At 48.2% G+C, this 23,274-nt stretch overlaps 1 protein-coding gene across 1 annotated transcript in view; it reads right to left on the reverse strand.

The window, feature by feature from the left end:
* LOC134983988 (oocyte zinc finger protein XlCOF6-like) overlaps window positions 1-23,274 on the reverse strand; it is a 136,454-nt gene that overhangs the window by 101,405 nt on the left and 11,775 nt on the right. The window contains exons 4-5 of the mRNA XM_063949652.1: window positions 18,372-18,469; window positions 17,238-17,397 (exon numbers count right to left, since the gene is read on the reverse strand). Of these exons, the coding sequence (XP_063805722.1) occupies window positions 17,238-17,397; window positions 18,372-18,469 (258 nt within the window). The remainder of the gene's footprint in view (window positions 1-17,237; window positions 17,398-18,371; window positions 18,470-23,274) is intronic.

Consider the following 23,274-nt stretch of genomic DNA (forward strand, 5'->3'; position numbering starts at 1 on the left):
CGAACCTGAGATAGCACTGATGGGACAGTGCTATAGGAACATGTAGGTACGCATCCTGGATATCCAGGGATACCATATAATCCCCTGGCTCCATGGCCAAAATGATGGAAAGTAAAGTCTCCATATGAAACCGGGGTACACAAATGTACTTGTTCAGCACTTTGAGATTGAGTATGGGTCAGAATGACCTATTTGGCTTCTGAACTAGAAACAAGTTGGAGTAAAACCCCTGTCCTTGTTGTGCAGGAGGAACTGGAATGATTACCCCTGACTGAAGCAATTTCTGAACTGCCTCTTGCAAAGCCCTGGCCTTTGTCTTTACCTGAGATGGGCTGGTACAAAAAAAACCTTCGAGGAGGGTGTTTCGTGAATGCAAATGCATAACTGATAGATACCGCTTCCTGCACCCAGGCATCTGTTGAAGACTGCTGCCAAATCTGAGCAAACTGAAGAAGTCGCCCCCCCCCCCGGAATCCCACAGTAGGAGGCCCGCACCATCAGGCTGATGGCTTATTTTCTGTTTTACCAACGGGTCCTCTGGTAGCCCAATGCTTTTTAGTCTTACCGGACTTGTTGTATTGGGGCTGTTTACAATCACTTTTCCATTTTGCTTTTCCTTGAGACTGAAAGGGCCGTAAAAGCTGGAGCTTTAGGTTTGAATTTGTATGTGGAAGGAAACTTTACTTTCTTGGAGTCTGCTTCTGACTCCAAAATATCTGTCAATTCTTTACCAAAAAGAATATCTCCAGAGAAAGGTAAAGACTCTAAAAGCTTTTTAGATTCTGAATCAGCATACCATGTACGTAGCCAAACTGCTCTGTGAGCGGCTACTGTTGAAGCTAAGACCCTGGAGGCAATTGTACCCATATCCAAAGCTGCTTCTTCCAAGAACATCGCAGCCTGTTTTAAATGTGCCATTTTTGCTCTCTAGATGCCATTGAAAGATCTCCTTCCAATGCATCAGCCCAGGCAGCCACTGCATTTGCCACCCAAGCTGAAGCCATGTCTGGTCTAATGACTGCCTCAGACAGGGAAAAATGTTTTTTAAAAAACCATCGACTCTCCTATCTGTGACATCATTTAATGATGTTGAAGGCAGAGGTAATGTAGACTTTCGCACTAATCGAATAACGTGTATCTACTTTAGGAGCCATCTCCTTCTTTAAACAATCCCCAGCTGGAAGAGGATCATTGGAATTCCATTTCCTAGGAATTCTAACTTCTTACTCGGCGTAGCCCAAGCCTCTTCCATGATTTCCGTCAGCTGATCTGACCCAGGAAACTCAGTCTTAATTGTTTTGGGACACAGGTGCCTTGGATTTTAACACAGGCTCTGCTGATTCTTCTAAGGATAGAATGGCTTTCATTGCCTTAACTCAGCTATGTCCACTGATCTAAGGCCTACCTCCTCCTCTTCATATGCAGAACCAGAGCTTAATGAGCCTTCATCCTCTGATGAATCCTCATCTGAAACATGTGTAGACTGTGAAGATGTAGATTTACTTACCATTGGCTTTTCAGCCTGTTTCTTTTGAGAGGCTGCTGCTGGAAGTGATTAAACCGCAGGTGGGAAGCTGCATGTAAGGGTTAATCGTGTAACCTATTCCTGGTACAGAAGATTGAATTATCCGCTCAGATATACTGGATAATGTTTGTGCAAACACAGCCCAAGGTGGATCAACTTGCACCTGTACTATTCAAGAGACCTTGGTGAAAGTGAAAACAATCTGCACACAAACCATCCTGAACCAGATCCTGAGAGGATAACCCAGCTTTGCAAGACAAACATGATGAGTGTTGTTGTTGCTGTGAGTGCATCTTCCTCACCTTTGCCGCTCTTAGACATGATAAATAATCAACAATTACACAGTGTACTACACAATTTGTGACCGTAATCACTTTAAGACTCGTTAAAGGGACATACAATCCGACCCTACCCTGCTATACACCAGCATGGGTAGGAGGAGGAGGAGACGAGGGGAGCAGCGGCTGCAGCAGCGGAGGCTCACAGCAGCGTCCACCCGGCTCCAGCAAGCGGGACGTCGCTTGCTGGAGCCGGGTGGACGCTGCCGCTGGGTCGCTGCTCCCTCCGTCTCCTGCTCTCAGATCACATATCTCAATCCAACTTTTTTTAAAGTCGGATTGAGATTGTCGGAAACGGAGCTAAATCCAGTCGTGTTTGGCCCCGCTTCCGACAATGCACGCTGAACGGCGGCTGAAGCCGCCGATCAGCGTGCATTCCGACAAGTCGGGTTTCCCGACTTGTTGGAAAAAATGGGGCCGTAATGATTAGGTCGGGACCCCTTCCGACCTAAAACTGTCGGAAGCTGCCGTCTTTCCGACAAGAAGGCAGCTTCCGACACACGTCAGGCAGAAGCCAAGGCCAACAAGGTGACCGCCTTCCACGTGAGAAACTTGAGATCAGCCTCCTGTAGACGCTCAAACCAAGCAGATTGCAGGAACTGCAACACCACATCAAGATCCCATGGAGCCGTAGGCACCACAAAGGGAGGCTGGATGTGCAGAACCCCTTTCAAAAAGGTCTGAACTTCAGGAAGAGCAGCCAATTATTTTTGGAAGAAGATGGACAAAGCAGAGATCTGGACCTTGATGGAGCCCAGCCTCAGTCCCACATCCACCCCTGCGTGCAGGAAAAGGAGAAAACGTCCAAGTTGAAACTCCACCACCGGAAACTTCTTGGCCTCACACCAAGAAACATATTTCTTCCAAATGCGATGGTAATGCTTAGACAATACCCCTTTCCTAGCCCGTATCAGGGTAGGAATGACTTCACTCGGAATACCTTTCCAAGCTAATATCTGGCTTTCAACCGCCATGCCGTCGAACGCAGCCGCGGTAAGTCTTGAAAGGCGAACGGCCCCTGCAGTAGCAGATCCTCCCGAAGAGGTAAGGGCCTTGGATCTTCTAGTAGAAGATCCAGCAGATCCGCGTACCAAGCCCTCCTTGGCCAGTCCGGAGCAATGAGGATTGCCAGAACCTTTGTTCGTCTTACCAGCTGAAGAACCTTTGGAATCAGAGGAAGTGGAGGGAACACACACACTGACCTGAACACCCACGGGGATACCAGTGCGTTCACTGCCCCTGCCTGAGGGTCTCTCGACCTGGAACAGTACCTCCCCAGCTTCTTTTTGAGGCGGGAGGCCATCATGTCTATGTGAGGAACCCCCCCACCAACCGGTGACCTCCTCGAACACCTCCGGGTGGAGACCCCACTCCCCTGGATAGAGATCGTGTTTGCTGAGGAAGTCTGCTTCCCAGTTGTCTACTCCCGAAATTAAGATTGCTGACAACGCCACCGCGTGCCTTTCTGCCCAGAGGAGTATTCTTGACACCTCTGACATAGCAGCACTGCTCTTCGTTCCACCTTGTCGGTTTATGTAGGCCACCGTGGTCACGTTGTCCGACTGAACGTGAACAGCCCGATCCTTTAAAAGGTGTGCTGCTTGCAGAAGGGCGTTATACATGGCCATTAGTTCCAGGATGTTTATTGGGAGAAGAGATTCTTGATTCGATTACCTTCCTTGAAAGGTTTCCCCCAGAGCGACTGCTCCCCACCCTCTTAGACTTGCATCTGTGGTCAAAAGGATCCAGTCCTGAATTCCGAACCTTCGGCCTTCCAGGTGCGAAAGTTGTAGCCACCAGAGGAGTGAAATCCTGGCTTTCAGAGACAGACGTATCCTCTTGTGCATGTGTAGGTGAGAGCCCGACCACTGGTCCAATAGGTCCAGCTGAAAAAGGACGAGCATGAAACCTGCCATATTGCAGAGCCTCGTAGGTGGCAACCATTTTCACCAGAAGGCGGATGCATTGATGAACCGAAACCCGGGTAGGCTTTAAGACATCCCGAACCTTTGACTGAATCACCAATGCATTCTCCATCGGGAGAAAAACGCTCTGCACCTCCGTGTTGAGGATCATACCCAGGAAAGACAGCCGCCTTGTCGGCTCCAGATGAGACTTTGGAAGATTCAGGATCCAACCATGTTTCCGGAGCAGCTGTGTCGAGAGCGCGATAGATTGCAACAACTTCTCCCTGGACGACGCCTTGATTAGGAGATCGTCCAGATATGGAATTATGTTCACCCCCTGTGTGCGGAGGAGAACCATCATCTCCGCCATCACCTTGGTGAACATCCTTGGTGCTGTGGAGAGGACAAACGGCAGCGCCTGGTACTGATAGTGATCGTCCAACAGTGCAAACCTGAGGTATGCCTGATGCGGCGTCCAAATGGGAATGTGGAGGTAAGCATCCTTGATGTCCAGCGACAGCAGGAACTCCCCCTCAGTCAGTCCTGAGATGACAGCTCTCAGAGATTCCATCTTGATTTTGAACTCCATGAGATAAGGGTTCAAAGACTTTAATAATAATTTTATTTATATAGCGCTCTTTCTCCAATAGGACTCAAGGCGCTTAACAGATATATAGCATAATATAGTACAGAAAATAATGAAGTGCATTTTCATAAAATACAGAAGCATGAAGATACTAAAAGGGACATTATGGAAATGCTTGAGTAAACAGGAAAGTCTTGAGTCTACTTTTGAAGGATTCTATAGTAGGGGCCTCTCGCACTGTGCGGGGAAGTGAGTTCCATAAAGTCGGAGCCGCATAACTAAACGCTCGACCCCCAGATGAATTACGGGAGATTCTAGGTACTGCTAAAAGTCCTTCATCTACAGATCGCAGTAATCGAGTGGGGCAGTATGGGGTCAGAAGCTGCTTCAGGTACCTTGGGTCCTGGTCATGTAATGCTTTGAAACTCAGTAAGCCAATCTTGAAGATGATTCGCCATCTTACAGGCAGCCAGTGAAGGGAGTAGAGGATGGGTGTTATGTGGCTAGAACGGGGCTGGTTGGTTAACAGCCTGGCAGCTGTGTTTTGCACCAGCTGTAAGCGGTGCAATTTCTTCTGCTGGGAGACCAAGGTAGAGGGCATTACAGTAGTCTAATCGAGATGATACAAAAGCATGTATGACTTTTGGCAGATCATCTGAGGGAATTAAGTGCTTGATTCTGGCTATGTTCCTCAGGTGAAAGAATGAGGATTTGATTGTGGCTGATATCTGATGTTTAAGTGTCAAGCCACCATCCAGGACAATGCCAATATTCCGCACACGATCACTGGTCTGTAATTCTGAATCCCCGAGTGTAAGTCCAGTTGGTTGGCTATGCTGCAGTCTTGTCCTTTGATGTTGCAGTCGTATCATAAGGACCTCTGTTTTATCCGGGTTCAGTCGCAGCCAACTGGCACTCATCCACTCCTGGAGCTCAGCTAGACAGCCATTTAGGGTTGCTATTGGGTTATCAGTGCCCGGAGCCAAGGGCAAGTACAGTTGTGTATCATCTGCATAGCAGTGGTAGACCAAGCCATGGCGCCTGATTATTTCACCCAATGGGAGCATATATACTGCAAAAAGCATGGGGGATAGTATAGAACCTTGTGGGATCAGACGATACTCTCTGTGACCTACCTGTAAGAAATGATTTGAACCAGCTTAGGACTGTGCCATCCAGACCACAGAAATGTATCAGTCGCTCAATCATAAACCCATGGTCCACGGTATCAAATGCTGCCGAGAGATCCAGAAGGATTAATATTGAACAATCACTTCTGTCTCTTGCCATCAGAAGATCATTTAACACACACACCAGGGCTGTTTCAGTGCTATGTCTTCTCCTGAATCCTGATTGGAATGGATCATAAATATCATGGGTTGTCAGGCGGGTTTCTAGTTGATTTGCAATCACTTTCTCAATAACCTTTCCTAGGAAAGGAAGATTTGATACCGGTCTGTAGTTGGTCATGCAGTCGGGATCTAAATTAGGTTTTTTAAGAAGCGGTCTAACAATTGCTTCCCTTAGGGTCCCAAGAAAAATGCCTGTCTGCAAAGAGCATCGAACAATTTTTGCAAAGACAGGACCAATTATATCCATACAACCGTTGAGGCCGGGTCCAGATCACAGGCGGTGGGACGCAAAATCCGAGCAATTTCAGCAGTGTCCTTTACATCCACTGGGTCAAAGCTGGTCCATGAAGGCAGGTAGCTTATATTGGCAGGCTTTGTAGTTTGGCACTCCTTTGATGGCACTGTGGAGATTCCAGCCCGGATGGTGGATATTTTATCTGCAAAGAAGTTTGCAAACTTGTTGCATCTTGCCTGGGAGAGGGTTTCATCAGTCTGCAGGCATGCTGGCTTGCAAAGCATCACTGTGCGGAAAAGTTGAGCTGGCCTATTGTTTGCTGCTGTGATCTCATTTGACAGGAACTGTGATTTCTTACGAGTTTTTGTCGATTGATATTCTTCGTTATGCTTTTATTAGTTTTATTTTGTCATCCACTAGGTTAGTCTTCCTCCATCGTCTTTCCAGTCTACGCCCCCCTTTCTTGAGTTCACTAACACTGTTGTCGAACCATGGAGCTTGACGTTGTGGTTTACGAGGTCTTATACGCACAGGGGCGATAATATCAATAGCAGCCATAACATCCCTATTATAATAACGGACTAGGGAAGAGGGATCTTCACAGGCACCCAGTATAGCAGAAAGATCCAGATTTGCTGCTAGAGCCTGGGGAGGTTTAGAATAGGCCATACCGAACCATCCGGTTTCGGTACCACGAAAAGGTTCGAATAATAACCCTTGTTCCACTGTTAAGGTGGAACCGGAACAATTACCTCCGTCACCACCAATTTCCTGATGGCATTCAGAAGAACTGTTCTGTCTGCCAGCAGCGCCGGCAAGCCTGACTTGAAGAAACGGTGAGGCGGGGGATCTTGGAACTCCAGTCTGTACCCCCTGGACACTATATCCAGGACCCAGGGATCCAGACCAGACGACGCCCAGACGTGGCTGAACTGTCGGAGTCTCGCCCCCACCTGACCTTCCTCCAGGCCTAGCTGTCCACCATCATGCGGAGGACTTGGTGGTATCAGAAGTGGGCTTCTGGGTTTGGGAACCTGCGGGAGCAGGTTTCTTTTCTTTGGCTCGACCACCTCTGAAGAAGGTATTTGAAGGCTTGCTCTTTCTAGACTTCGCGGGCCGAAAGGACTGTGACCTGGCAGGTGTAAAATGCTTCTTTGTAGCTGGTGCAGCCGAGGGGAGAAAAGGAGAAGTACCCGCGGTAGCCGTGGCAATTCACACATCCAGCACCTCCCCAAAGAGAGCCTGACCTTTATACGGCAGGCCCTCCACACTTTTCCTAGATTCCACGTCCGCAAACCAGTTGCGCAGCCAGAGACCCCTGCGAGCCGAGACGGACATGGAGGAGATCCCAGCCGCCATGGAACCCAGGTCCTTCATGGAATCCACCAGGAACCCTGCAGAATCCTGAATATTACGTAAAAATAAATCAACCTCACCTTTATCCAGCGTAGTTGATTCCTCCTGAAGAGTGATTGACCACCTGGCAATAGCTTTTGCAATCCAAGCACAGGCTATCATAGGCCGCAATATAGCCCCAGAAGCCGTGTAAATGGATTTTAGCGTAGCATCCACCTTGCGATCTGCCGGGTACTTTTACACAGTGGACCCCGGGATGGTAACACCACCTGTTTTGACAGCCTGGAGACAGTGGCGTCGACTATCGGTGGGGACTCCCATCTCTTCCTATCTTCTACAGGGAAAGGAAAAGCAACCAAGACACTCTTAGGAATCTGGAATTTCTTTTCTGGAGTTTCCCAGGCCTTTTCAAAGATAGCATTCAATTATTTGGACGCCGGGAAGGTGAGGGGGGGCTTCTTATTATCCATAAAGAAGGCCTCCTACACCTGTTCCGGAGCTGTGTCCGAAATGTGTAAAACATCTCTTACAGCCTCAATCATCAACTGCACCCCCTTGGCAAGTGATGCCGCCCTCCTCAATACATCCCCATCACCGTCAGCCATGTCAGAGTCTGTGTCCGTGTCATCCTGCAGAATTGCAAGTGCACGTTTGTGAGAATGTACCGCAGGGGACCCCGAGGAGGCAGTATCAGACCATACAACCATAGAGGACTGAAGGACCTGAGTGGCATGTTCGGTCCTAGTAACCCTATAAGAAATCTGAGAAAAGAGGATTTTGGTACTTACCGATAAATCCATTTCTCTGAATCCTCTAGGGGACACTGGAGTCCTATACAGTAGGGGTGTGAAGCCTTGAACCGGAGGTGTGGCACAATCTATAATTAGCATTGTCTGCATAGCCGGCTCCTCCCCCTTCACATCCCTCCTCCCTCAGTTTGAAAAATTTGACTGAGAGAATAGGACATGACACTATAGCACATGGCGAGGAACCGAACCGTACAACATATCAAACAGCGGCCAAGAACTCTTAACCGAATAACTAACGCTGTTTGTACGAACTGTTTAAAACAAGAACTTTGAACACAGCAGGTTGACAGCACCGAGGCGGGCGTCCAGTGTCCCATAGAGGATTCAGAGAAATGGATTTATCGGTAAGTACCAAAATCCTCTTTTCTCTTTCATCCACTAGGGGACACTGGAGTCCTATACAGTAGGGGACGTCCCAAAGTTTTCCCCCAGGGAGGGAGTGCTGTCGGTGGCCTGCAAAACTAAACGTCCGAACTTAGATTCTCCGGACGCAAAAGTATCAAACTTGTAAAATTTCGCGAACGTGTGGGCTGAAGACCACGTCGCCACTCTGCAAAGTTGAGTAGTGGAAGCACCCCTGGCAGCCGCTCACGAGGCACCCACTGATCGGGTAGTATGAGCACCCGTCTGAACCGGAACCTGTTTGCCACAGGAAATATAAGCTTGCCGAATGGCAAGTCTAATCCATCTAGACAAAGACTGCTTAGATGCCGGCCAACCCTTCTTTGGCCCATCATAAAGAACAAACAAATGGTCCGACTTTCTGAAAGACGACGTAACCTGTACGTATACCCGTAAAGCTCGGACAATATCCAATGACACGTCCTCATCTGTGAGACCCTGCAAGGATGGGACCACTATTGGCTGGTTTACGTGAAAACCCGAAACCACCTTCGGAAGGAAGTCTGCTCTTGTACGTAATTCCGCCCTATCCTCATGAAAAACTAAGAAAGGACTCTTACAGGATAAGGCTCCCAACTCAGAAACCCGCCTAGCCGAAGCCAAGGCAAGTAATAACGTGACCTTCCAAGAGAGATATTTCAGGTTTGTTCTTGTCAACGGCTCAAAAGTCGGTGACTTCAAATATTCTAACACCAAATTTAAGTCCCATGGTGCCGTGGGAGGACGAAAAGGGGGTTGAATCCTCAGAACCCCTTGTAAAAAGGTCTGAATCTCTGGCAAGGATGCTAGCCGCTGTTGAAAAAGGATGGAGAGAGCCGAAATCTGAACCTTCAAAGAGCCTAGTCTGAGCCCTCCCTCTAGGCCGGCCTGAAGGAAAAGTAGAAGTCGAGACAAATGGAAGTTCGTTGAATTCCATCCGCGCTCCTGACACCAAGCCATGTACCGTCTCCAAATCCTGTAGTAGTGCCTGGCTGTGACCGCTTTCCTAGCGGCAATCATTGTAGGGAATGGCCGTTCGTGGAATCCCTCTGTTTCTTAAGATCCGGGTTTCAATAGCCACGCCGTCAAACGCAGCCTGTTCAGGTCGGGGTGTAGGAACGGTCCCTGAGATAGCAGGTCCTCTCTCTGAGGTAACCTCCAAGGATCTTCCGCAAGTAACCCCCGCAGGTCGGAGTACCAACTCCTGCGGGGCCAGTCTGGTGCGATTAGAATGACCCACACTCGTTCCCGTTTTACCCTTTTTAGAACCCTGGGTATGATTGGGAATGGGGGAAATATGTAAACCCTCCTGTAACACCAAGGAAGTGTTAATGCGTCCACTCCTTCTGCTGCTGGATCTCGGGTCCTTGATACATATCTGGGCAGTTGATGGTTTTGTCGAGACGCCATTAGGTCCACCTGAGGCAGCCCCCATCTTCTCACAATCATGTTGAAAATCCGTGGATGAAGGCACCACTCTCCAGGATGCATGTCCTGGCGACTGAGGTAATCTGCTTCCCAGTTCTCCACACCTGGAATGAACACTGCCGAGAGAATGATGTCTCGCCTTTCTGCCCACAACAAGATCTTTGTGGCTTCCTTTAACGCCATCCTGCTCTTTGTTCCTCCTTGACGGTTTATGTAAGCCGTCGTCGTGACATTGTCTGACTGAACCCTGATGTGTTGATTCATGACTAGGTCTTCTGCTAAGAGAAGTGCATTGTAAACTGCTCTTAGTTCGAGGATATTTATGGGTAGTTTGCTCTCCTGTAGCGTCCACCGTCCTTGAAACTGATGGTCCTCTAGGACGGCTCCCCAACCTCTGAGACTGGCGTCCGTCGTCAGGATCCTCCAATCCCAAATGCCGCATTTCTTGCCGGCTGCAAGGTTCTTGTGTAACGACCACCATATCAAGGAGACCCGTACCTGTGGTTGAAGTCGGATTCTCCGATGGAGAAGCCAGTGCGAGCCTGCTCCCTGAGCAATGAGGTTTAGTTGGAATGGTCGGGAATGAAGTCTGCCGTACTGGAAAGCTTCGAATGACGCCACCATCTTCCCGAGAAGTTGCACACAGAGGTGCAGAGAAACGGTTTGCGTCCTCAGTACCTGAGCCACTAATCTCTGTAGGTCCTGGACCTTGTTCTCTGGTAGGAACACACGTAATAGGACCGTGTCCAAGATGAGACCGAGGAATTGAATCCGTTGGGTCGGTATGAGGTTGGACTTTTGGAAATTGACAATCCATCCATGTTGAATTAAAAATTGATGGGATGTCTGAACATCCTTGAGCAGTTGATTTTGAGATGGAGCCTTGATCAGTAAATCGTCCAGATAAGGTATACTCGTGACCCCCAACAGTCTCAGTCCTGCGACCATGATCGCCATGATCTTTGTGAAAATTCTTGGGGCTGATGCTAGACCGAACGGCAAGGCCCGGAATTGGTAGTGATCCGCCACCAGTGCGAACCTTAAGTAAGCCTGGTGAGGAGTCCAGATTGGAATATGCAGATATGCATCTTTTATGTCCATGGATACCATGAACTCGCCCTGTTCTAAGCCTGCAATGACCGATTGGATTGATTCCATCTTGAATTTGTAGACTCTTAAAAATTGGTTGAGAACTTTTAAATTGAGTATTGGTCTGGCTTTGGCACGACAAAAAGATTTGAATAAAACCCCGTTCCTCTCTGAGAAGCGGGAACCGGAATAACAACCTCTGCCTGTAGCAATTTTAGAATTGCTGCCCGTAGCACCCTCGCCTTTTGAGGGCACTGAGGCAATCCTGTTGTAAAAAACTGACTGTGTGGCCTCTGTTGAAATTCCAGTTTGTATCCCTGTGAGATTAAGTTGTTCACCCAAAGTTCCGGTGAGGTTTTGGCCCAGATGTCCTGAAAACCTTCCACTCGGCCGCCCACCAAGGGGGACCCCAGGTGAGCTGGGAGGCCGTCATGCCACGGTCTTGTCAGCAGGTTTATCCTGCTTTCTTGTTGCTGCCTGTGAGCGGCCTCTACCTCTGCCCCCACGTGCTTGTGCACCGAAACCCCTTCCTCGGGCTCGAAAGGACTGTGATCTAAATGAATTAAACGCTGGTCCCGAATAACCTCTCCTAGTCTGTGGAGCGGTTCTCGTATAAGGAGTAGGCAGAAAAGTGGACTTCCCCGCTGTAGCCTGCAAAATCCACTTGTCCAATTCTGGTCCGAACAGCATTTCACCCCCAAGGGGGATGGATTCTACCGCTTTCTTTGTGTCAGAATCTCCTTGCTATTCTCTGAGCCATAAAATCCTTCTAGCCGATATGGCCGATGCCGATATGCGCGACGCTATTCTGCTAATATCCTTAGAAGCTTGACACAAGTATGAAGCAGATTCTCGAATGTGTTCCGCCAGTTGGGTAATCTCTTCTAAGCTATTTTCTTCCTCAATAGCTTGTACAACACGCCCGGACCATGCACCCATGGCCTTGTTGACCCAAGCACAGATGATCGCAGGGCGCTGCGCTGCACCAGCTGCTACAAAAATTGACTTTAACGCAGTGTCAACTTTATGGTCTGACGCATCCTTTAAAGTAGTTACGTTCGGAATTGGTAAGATTGTCTTCTTTGACAACCTTCCTAGGGAAGCATCCACTACCGGCGGAGACTCCCACTTGTCCATTACACCCTTAGGTAGGGGATAAGTTACGTGAAACCGTTTTGGAAATTGAAAGGGTCTGTCAGGTTGTTTCCAAGCCTCCTCCATCTGAGATTGGAGGGATTTAGGAATGGGAAACACTGCTGAACGCGGCTTTTGGGATTCGAACAAATCGAAATCTTCCGGCTCCCGTATTTCCTCGTCCTTAAAGCTTAGGATCTCCTTTACCGCGTCAATTAAGGAGTCCAGACCTGAAATTGCAGAGTCCTCTTCTGGAAAATCGGCGTCTAGGTTAGGTTCAATTAACTCACCTTCCTCCGTATCAAGAAGAAAACCCGTCATCCTCCTCTGATTCTGGTATAATAGGAAGAGTTCTTTTAACAGCTTTGCGCACACTCGTCTCTGCGTGTGCGGGCGGCGTTAACTTGATGAGAAATTCCTCCATCGTCTTTGAGAATCCCGCAGCCCATTCCGATTGTTGTATGCGCGATTCTGCCATCTCCTTGGAGATTCTATTAGCAAGGTTGTCTTCCCATGGCCTAGCCAGAGCACTGCTCCCAGGTGGAGCGTCCTTGTCTACGCAGGAGTCGCACACCCCCGGAGCTGCCAACCCGCGTGCTCTTCTTGTTACATCTCGTACAAACATAACAGGTCTTGGAGGTCTTGGTTGCCTTAGACATGTTGTTTTTAAACCCTTTATCAGGTTAACTCACCGCGCTTTCACCCTTTAAACTAGGAAGAGAAAGAGTGGGAGAAGACGGAAGCGAAGGTATTGGATCCGGCTGGCAATTACCTGTCTGTTATATAAAACGATCAGGTCAAAATATTTTTTACATTAAAAGATTAAATAAAAATGTAAAAATAAATAAATAAAACACCAGCCGACTCGCAACCCTCACACCGCAACTGTTAAATCAGCTACGATGTTAGAGTTGGTATCCGCTTGCTTCCGCGTATTTTCGTCAGGATCTTTGAAACAGAATTCCTTTGAAATATAATCAGAAATTAGTTTTCAGGAGATCCTCAGAGAACATTATATTTTTACAACAGCAGGGGGAGCTATTAGTTCTTTCTAATCACTAATATCTATTTTACCAGTAGGGGGAGCTATGATTATAAATATACATCTCACCAGCAGGGGGTACTAGATAGTGAAGTGAGATTTTTGGCGCCCTTGAGTATTAAAATGGGCGCCACTGAGTTTCCCCTTATGCGCTATGCTAAACAGCGCTGTGTCCCCCACTGGTATCTCTTACCAGAGGTCCGTTATACAGGTCCCCGCTGCCGCTGGCTGTGCGTTCCGCTCTGTGCGCTCCCCTGCCCGTCTCCCCCTGACCGCGGCTGAGGGAGTCTTGTCAGCTGTGCGGCAGAGATCTTTGTCTCTGTCGCGTCCTTCCCCGCTGGCTGGCGCGCGCCGGGACCGCTCTTATCGGGTCCCGTAGCGGCGCCTCTCCGTGACCACGGACCCTCTGCGCAGCTGCTAGGGGAGACTGTCTTGTAAGCCCTGCGCTGTCTCCCTGCTGTTGGCTACGCCTTGCTGCTCTTGCTGGCTAGCTGGAGCGGTTTCTTTCTATCTAAGCTTCTAATCAGGGAAATGATACATAAAATAAATAAAGTTAAAAAAATAAAAATCTAACACTACTTGGGCTCTTTGTAAACGTTGTACTCACTTGCCCAAGTCGATGAGGATCTCCTGTGAAGAGATGCAGGTCCCTTCAATAGGGATCTTTGTCTCTTCCAATAAGTAGCCTTGTCTCCCTTTTATTAGGTGGACGCAGCACACTTTTAATAGTTTTTTGTCAGGAGCCCAGTGCTCCCACGTGCTGAACCTCCAGCACAATTTTTCAAACTGAGGGAGGAGGGATGTGAAGGGGGAGGAGCCGGCTGTGCAGACAATGCTAATTTTAGATTGTGCCACACCTCCTGTTCAAGGCTTCACACCCCTACTGTATAGGACTCCAGTGTCCCCTAGTGGATGAAAGAGAAATAGTCCCCCTCAGAGAGAACAACCATTCTGGCTCACTAAGTGGGATCTGTGCTAAAACAGTGCAATCCTGATTACATGGAATAGAGTCTTCCTGGGAAGACAAATCCTCTGCAGCATATGAAACAGTGTCCCTAGACATGTTGTCACACACACTAAGCACCCCCCAATCACACAGGGTACTGGCAGACAGAGTTTCCCCCCTTAAGAATGGCAGAGAGACACAGAGATTGGAGCCAACCCACACACAGCGCTATTAGAGTATAGGGCGACCCCAACCCGCGCTGACTGTGTCCCTTAATAGGTGACACAGTCTTAACACCATCTCCTCCCCCTTCTACAACCCCCTGGTACCGTACAGATAGCTGGAGTCGTGCAGGAGGGACCTGGCATCCACTGGCAGTGAGCTGCAGGCTGGAAAATGGCGCTGAACGCTGCTGGGTCCACTCTGAGAAGCTCCGCCCCCTCAATGGCGCTGTCTTCCCGCTCTGTACAGATTATACTGGCCGGAGGCGTTTATACTGGCTTGGATCCTTAGACCCCGACAGGCTGTTCTTGGTCAGTTTTGGGTCCTGGCATCCACTGGCAGTGAGCTGCAGGCTGGAAAATGGCGCTGAACGCTGCTGGGTCCGCTCTGAGGAGAAGCTCCGCCCCCTTAATGGCGCTGTCTTCCCGCTCTGTACAGATTATACTGGCCGGAGGTGTTTATACTGGCTTGGATCCTTAGACCCCGACAGGCTGTTCTTGGTCAGTTTTGGGTCCTGGCATCCACTGGCAGTGAGCTGCAGGCTGGAAAATGGCGCTGAACGCTGCTGGGTCCGCTCTGAGGAGAAGCTCTGCCCCCTCAATGGCGCTGTCTTCCCGCTCTGTACAGATTATACTGGCCGGAGGTGTTTATACTGGCTTGGATCCTTAGACCCCGACAGGCTGTTCTTGGTCAGTTTTGGGTCCTGGCATCCACTGGCAGTGAGCTGCAGGCTGGAAAATGGCGCTGAACGCTGCTGGGTCCGCTCTGAGGAGAAGCTCCGCCCCCTCAATGGCGCTGTCTTCCCGCTCTGTACAGATTATACTGGCCGGAGGTGTTTATACTGGCTTGGATCCTTAGACCCCGACAGGCTGTTCTTGGTCAGTTTTGGGTCCAAAACTGGCCCAGGGCGCCCCCCCTCCTCCCCAGCGTTGCACCGTAGTACCGCTGAGCCTTCCCGGAGCGCGCCTACCCATAGCCGCCTTCTTCACACTGTCCTCCCGCTTGCAAGGGGGGACAGTGACCCACTCGCCTATTTTCAGCTCTCTAAGGGGGTGGCGGCTGGCTGCCGGGGCGAGCGTTCCCCTGCGGCGGGGCGCAATCAGACCCCTCTGGAGCTTCACGTCCAGTCAGCGGGAGCAGTGGCTCAAAACCCCGCAGGGTGGATACTGCTCCCCTTCCTCAGTCCCACGCTGCAGAGAGACTGTCGCCAGCAGCCTCCCTGTACAAAAAATAAACTCTGAATAAAGAAATTAAACTTTTACCAAGAGAACTCTGTAGAGCTCCCCTAGCTGTGACCAGCTCCCTGGGCACATTTTCTAAACTGAGTCTGGTAGGAGGGGCATAGAGGGAGGAGCCAGCCCACACTATTAAACGCTTAAAGTGCCAATGGCTCCTGGTGGACCCGTCTATACCCCATGGTACTAATATGGACCCCAGCATCCTCTAGGACGTAAGAGAAATAATAATAAGTAATAAGGACAAAATGGCCACAACCATTTTAGCCTAATTGCTTGGGATTTACTCCAATGTCTAATTTTAGATGATGGTCATGGTGTGTAATACACAGTGACATGATGTGAGGGGGAGAGCAGGAGTATAATAGTGGCTTATGGCTCCTGATGTATGAGATGCACCAGAGAGTGTGGGGAGGGGACTGGTCAGATCTCTGGGCTGGTAACACACAGTGACATGATGTGAGGGGGAGAGAGCAGGAGTATAATAGGGGCTGATGGCTCCTGATGTATGAGATACACCAGAGAGTGTGGGGAGGAGACTGGTCAGATCTCTGGGCTGGTAACACACAGTGACATGATGTGAGGGGGAGAGAGCAGGAGTATAATAGGGGCTGATGGCTCCTGATGTATGACATACACCAGAGAGAGTGTGGGGAGGAGACTGGTCAGATCTCTGGGCTGGTAACACACAGTGACATGATGTGAGGAGGAGAGCAGGAGTATAATAGGGGCTGATGGCTCCTGATGTATGAGATACACCAGAGAGTGTGGGGAGGAGACTGGTCAGATCTCTGGGCTGGTAACACACAATGACATGATGTGAGGGGGAGAGCAGGAGTATAATGGGGGCTGATGGCTCCTGATGTATGAGATACACCAGAGAGTGTGGGGAGGAGACTGGTCAGATCTCTGGGCTGGTAACACACAGTGACATGATGTGAGGGGGAGAGCAGGAGTATAATAGGGGCTGATGGCTCCTGATGTATGAGATACACCAGAGAGTGTGGGGAGGAGACTGGTCAGATCTCTGGGCTGGTAACACACAGTGACATGATGTGAGGGGGAGAGCAGGAGTATAATGGGGGCTGATGGCTCCTGACTCACCCACTGGGCAGGTACATTGTCCTCGTTAGTCTGTAGTGACAGAGGAGGGTGGGGGAATAGAGATTGCTGTATAGACAGAACATAGAGAATATGTGACTCTGGGCCTGGTTCAGACGTGGTTGGAGTTACTGTCACTTCCTTGGAAGCAGCAGTAATAGCGATATATGGTACAGAAGCAGGAGGCATCTATTACAAGAAGACGCCTCCTGCATACTAGGACGCAGCATCGGATCACTGGACTCACCAACAGGAGCGTGCGACAGGAAGCCGCATGACACAGATACCAGGAAACCTTTGTCCAGTGATGGAGATACCTGGCCTCAAACAGCGGCGATATGCTTCCATTTTGGGAAACTGGGGCCATCGCCGTTCCCACCCCGCCCCACAGACGGCAGCCATCAATCACTGACAGTCTTCTGCCGTCCTGCTTCTTACATCACAGGACCCGTTCACACATGCAGAACAGGCCCTGTGCATGTACAATGTACCGATAATCCTGTAGCATCTGAATAACCTCCTCTGTTCTGTACTTAGTGATTATTACTGACCTGTGCTGATATCTGTAGGGATCTCCTCCTCCTTACACTGCTGATCACCCCTCACATATGTCTCTTCTTCCTCCTTTATATCTTCTGCCTTTATATCAGGCACATTGGGCTCTTCTTCTCCCACCAGATCTTCCGTCTTAATATTAGACAGAACTTCACCCTACATAACCCATATAAAAATAAATGCTTTGTTAATGCCGGAATTCATCTATTCCGAGTAATCAGGAGACAATCAGAGTATCAGACACACACAGCCTTTGTACAGATCACATAGTGCAGTGGTTCTCAAACTCGGTCCTCAGGACCCCACACAGTGCATGTGTTACAGGTAACCCAGCAGGTGCACAGGTGTATTAATTACTCACTGAAACATTTTAAAAGGTCCACAGGTGGAGCTAATTATTTCACTTGAGATTCTGTGAGGAGACCTGCAAAACATGCACTGTGTGGGGTCCTGAGGACCGAGTTTGAGAACCTGTGATATAGTGTAATGATTCTCAGTCACTCCCCGACTGGTCGCCCCCTTACAGTCCGTGTGTGTTATTTGTACATTGACATTTATAAAGCAATAGATGTTTAATGAATATAATTGCTATTCCGTAAAATATTTATGAGCTCTAATATATTAAAGCAATACACGCGCAATACTCTAGGACAGGCATTCCCAACTACAGTCCTCCGGGCACACTAACAGTGCAGGTTTTCATGATATCCAGGCTTCAGCACAGATGGTTAAATTAAAATAACTGAGGTACTAATTAAGTCACCTGTGCTGAAGCCTGGATAGCACTAAAACCTGGACCATTACTGTGCCCCGAGGACTGAGGTTGGGAATGCCTGCTCTAGGGTAAAATAAATAACACAATAGAACTAATTGCCCAGATATATTTCTCACATACTACAAATTTATGAAAAATGTACAATAAAACTGTAATCATGGACAGTGCTTTCCCTGTGTCTGGTCATCACCAGGATATCCTGCACCAACCCCAGCATTCCAGAACATTTCTCATGTACCCCTGACACTAAAGCTAATACCCCTGAGGGCACTAGTACCGCAGGTGGAGAACAACCAATGTAGTGAATAGTTACTTTGACATGCTGGTATTTGGTGAGACCCTCAATCCCACTTACCTGATCCTCCTGAGGGACACTGTGATTCTGCTCTGTACAATCCTGGAAATAAAGAGGACGGGGACATCTCTCTGGGATATTCCTGTTACGGGATCCATCTGTAGGAGACACACAGTGACTGAGTACATTGTATATAATAGGATTTTAATACCTACCGGTAAATCCTTTTCTCTTAGTCCGTAGAGGATGCTGGGGATGCTTCAAGAACCATGGGGTATAGACGGGATCCGCAGGAGACATGGGCACTTTAAGACTTTGAATGGGTGTGAACTGGCTCCTCCCTCTATGCGGATGCCAAGGCCAACAGCATGACCACTTTCCAAGTGAGGAATTTGAGCTCAACCTTATGTAAAGGTTCAAACCAATGAGATTGCAGGAACTGCAACACCACGTTAAGATCCCACGGTGCCACTGGGGGCACAAAAGGAGGTTGAATGCGCAGCACTTCTTTCACGAAGGTCTGAACTTCTGGAAGGGAGGCCAATTCTTTCTGAAAGAAAATTGATAAGGCCGAAATTTGTACTTTAATGGAGCCTAACTTTAGGCCCGCATCCACACCTGCTTGCAAAAAATGGAGAAAACGCCCCAGCTGAAATTCTTCCGTAGGAGCCTTCTTGGATTCACACCAAGACACATATTTTCTCCAAATACGGTGGTAATGCCTCGCCGTTACTTCTTTTCTAGCCTGAAGTAGTGTGGGAATAACTTCACTGGGAATACCCTTTCGGCCTAGGATTTAGCGTTCAAACGCCATGCCGTCAAACGCAGCCGCGGTAAGTCTTGATACACGCACGGTCCTTGCTGTAACAGGTCCTCTCGTAGAGAAGAGGCCAGGGATCTCCTATGAGTAATTCCTGAAGATCCGGATACCAGGCCCTTCTTGGCCAGTCTGGAACAATGAGTATCGCCTGAACCCTTGTTCTTCTTATGATCTTTATCACCTTTGGAATGAGTGGAAGTGGAGGGAACACATAGACTAACAGAAACACCCACGGTGTCACTAGGGCGTCCACCGCTATTGCTTGAGGGTCCCTCGACCTGGAACAATATCTCTGAAGTTACTTGTTGAGGCGAGACGCCATCATGTCTATTTGAGGAATTCCCCAACGACTTGTCACACCTGCAAAGACCTCTTGATGAAGACCCCACTCTCCTGGATGGAGATCGTGTCTGCCGAGGAAGTCTGCTTCTCAGTTGTTCACGCCTGGAATGAAGACTGCTGACAGAGCGCTTGCATGTCTTTCCGCCCAGCGAAGAACTTTTGTGTCCTCCGCCATTGCCGCTCTGCTCTTTGTTCCGCCCTGGCGGTTTACGTACGCCACTGCTGTAATGTTGTCCAACTGAATCAAGACGGGCAGACCGCGAAGATGTTCTTCTTGCAGAATGCCGTTGTAAATGGCCCTTAATTCCAGAATGTTTATGTGCAGACAAGCTTCCTGGCTTGACCATTTTCCCTGGAAATTTTTCCCCTGTGTGACTGCTCCCCGGCCTCGGAAACTTGCATCTGTGGCCACCAAGATCCAATCCCGGATCCCGAACCTGCGTCCCTCTAGGAGGTGAGAGCTGTGCAGCCACCACAGGAGAGAGATTCTGGTCCTGGAAGATAGGATTATTTTCCGGTGCATGTGAGACCCGGACCACTTGTCCAACAGGTCCCACTGAAACACCCTGGCATGGAACCTGCCAAACTGAATGGCCTCGTAGGCCGCCACCATCTTCCCCAGCAACCGAGTGCATTGATGAATCGACACTCTTGCCGGTTCCAGAATCTGTTTGACCATGTTCTGGATATCCAGAGCCTTTTCCACTGGAAGAAAGACTCTCTGTAATTCTGCATCCAGAATCATACCCAAGAATGACAGCCGTGTTGTCGGAACCAACTGTGATTTTGGCAAGTTTAGGAGCCAACCATGTTGTTGCAGAATTGCCAGGGAGAGAGTAACGTCTTTCAGTAATTGCTCCTTGGATCTCGCCTTTATCAGGAGATCGTCCAAGTACGGGATAATTGTGATTCCTTGCTTGCGCAGGAGAACCATCATTTTCGCCATTACTTTGGTGAAAATCCTCGGAGCCGTGGAAAGACCAAACGGCAACGTCTGAAATTGATAATGACAATCCTGAACAGCAAACCTCAGGTAAGCCTGATGCGGAGGATATATGGGGACGTGTATGTAGGCATCCTTTATGTCGACGGACACCATAAAACCCCCCTCCTCCAGACTGGAGATCCCTGCTCAGAGAGATTCCATCTTGAATTTTAATTTTTTTAGATAGAAATTGAGGGATTTTAGGTTCAGAATCGGTCTGACCGAGACATCCGGCTTCGGGACCACGAACAGGCTCGAATAAAAGCCTTCTCCCTGCTGTGACGGGAGTAACGTGACAATGACTTCATTTTGACACAGCTTTTGTATTGCAGCGCATACTACCTCCCTTTCCGGAAGAGAAGCTGGCAAGGCCGATTTGAAAAATCGGAGAGGGGGCACGTCTTGAAACTCCAGTTTGTACCCCTGGGACACTATTTCTAATACCCAAGGATCCAGGGCCGAGCGAACCCAGACTTGACTGAAGAATTGGAGATGTGCCCCCACCGGTGCGGACTCCCGCAGAGGAGGCACAGCGTCATGCGGTGGATTTGGCAGAAGCCGGGGAGGACTTCTGCTCTTGGGAACCTGCCACAGCCGGTGACCTTTTTCCCCTACCTCTTCCTCTAGTAGCAAGGAAGGAAGACCCTCGTCCTTTTTTGTATTTATTGAGCCGAAAAGTATGCATCTGATAGTGGGGCGTTTTCTTTTGTTGTGCAGGGACATAAGGTAGAAATGATGACTTACTCGCGGTAGCCGTAGATACCATGTCAGCGAGGCCGTCACCAAACAAGACACCACCTTTATACGGCAGGGACTCCATAGCCTTCTTAGAGTCAGCATCAGCATTCCATTGATGAATCCACAATACCCTCCTAGCTGAGACTGCCATGGCATTTGCCCTTGATCCCAAAAGGCCAATATCCCTCACAGCTTCCTTTAGGTAGGCTGCAGCGTCCCTGATATAACCCAGTGTCAAAAGAATGCTATCCCTATCCAGGGAATCTATATCAGATGACAAGTTATCTGCCCACTTTTCAATAGCGCTACTCACGGCAGGTCTCAGCAGCATACCCGTAGTGACATAAATGGATTTCAATGTATTTTCCTGCTTACGATCTGCAGGTTCCTTTAGGGCTGACCTGTCAGGGGACGGAAGCGCCACCTTTTTGGACAGACGCGATAGAGCTTTGTCCACAGTGGGTGTTGACTCCCACCTTTCCCTGTCCCCAGAGGGGAACGGATATGCCACTGGAATTCTCTTGGGAATCTGTAACTTTTTGTCAGGATTTTCCCAAGCCTTTTCAAAAAGAGCGTTCAGTTCATGGGGGTAATTCCAAGTTGATCGCAGCAGGAATTTTTTTAGCAGTTGGGCAAAACCATGTGCACTGCAGGGGGGGGCAGATATAACATTTGCAGAGAGAGTTAGATTTGGGTGGGTTATTTTGTTTCTGTGCAGGGTAAATACTGGCTGCTTTATTTTTACACTGCAATTTAGATTGCAGGTTGAACTCGCCACACCCAAATCTATCTCTCTCTGCACATGTTATATCTGCCTCCCCTGCAGTGCACATGGTTTTGCCCAACTGCTACCAAAGTTCCTGCTGCGATCAACTCAGAATTACCCCCCATGAGAGGGAGGAAACGTTACCTCAGGTTTCTTTCCTTTGAACATACAGACCCGTGTGTCAGGAACAGTAGGGTCCTCCATGATATGTAATACGTCTTTTATCGCCACAATCATGTACTGAATGCTCTTAGCCAGTTTAGGATTCAATCTGGCATCACTATAGTCGAGGTTTGGTTTGGTTCCGCACAGGAAGATTATTATAGCAATGAACATGGGTTTGTACAGAAATTGTAGAAAACTGTTCAACTAACCAACAATCCTAAACTTAGAGATCCTTAGAGAAGGTATCTAATAATTATTATAGGTTAGTGGTGCTCCCAGAGTCAGTAATAATTGGATAGGGAGGAGAAATAAGAAAGACTCTGTGTTGGGGCACACTTTGAAATTTGTAAATTTATTAAAACTTTACTTTTAATTTAGTATCGCATAAAAAAAAGGGAAAAGTTTGATACAGAAAAATGTTCAAATACACAGAGTATACATATGATAGTAACAATCTACACAAAAATATATATAAATATATTTGTTGAAATGTATAAAGTATACAAATAAAGTAATTGATGAGTTCCACACAGGGAGAAATAAGATAAATTTGTTATGAGTCAAAATTAATTAACAAAAATCATTAACTAAAATCAGGATAAGCCTGATAGAAAATTAGGAGCACCTGTGGTGAAAAATATGTAGAAAACAATTATATGCCTTAGTTGATCAAGACAAGGGGTACAAATAAATGACATTCAAGTATAATCACAGTGGTAGCAATAGTAGGTTGTTAGAGATCTATTGACCTATTTGATCTAGATGGAAGGCACAAATAAGTATAATTGTAATATAATTCATAATTGAAATATCAATTAACTGATGGCGGTCCCCTGGTAGAAGCTCTGTTTGCTACAAAAAAGATCCTAATGTAAAAGGACGTTTGTAGGAATTTGATACCAAACGACATTCATAGAAAAACAAAAATTGCCAAGAAGAATTATTAAAACTAAGAAAAGTTCATCACTGTGTGAACAAGCCACCCTGGTGAAACGGTCCGTCTGTGCTCAGTGATGCTGAACTTTTCTTAGTTCAGATCACTCTATGGTATCCCCTGGTATTGTATGTGCCCATTGGGACTTTCTGCATTTCTTAAAAGTTATTTAACTAATATATATATATATAACAATTTCTTTCTTTCCTTTGT

The sequence above is a fragment of the Pseudophryne corroboree genome (assembly GCF_028390025.1).
Source record: "Pseudophryne corroboree isolate aPseCor3 chromosome 3 unlocalized genomic scaffold, aPseCor3.hap2 SUPER_3_unloc_3, whole genome shotgun sequence".
Classification (NCBI taxonomy): Eukaryota; Metazoa; Chordata; class Amphibia; order Anura; family Myobatrachidae; genus Pseudophryne; species Pseudophryne corroboree.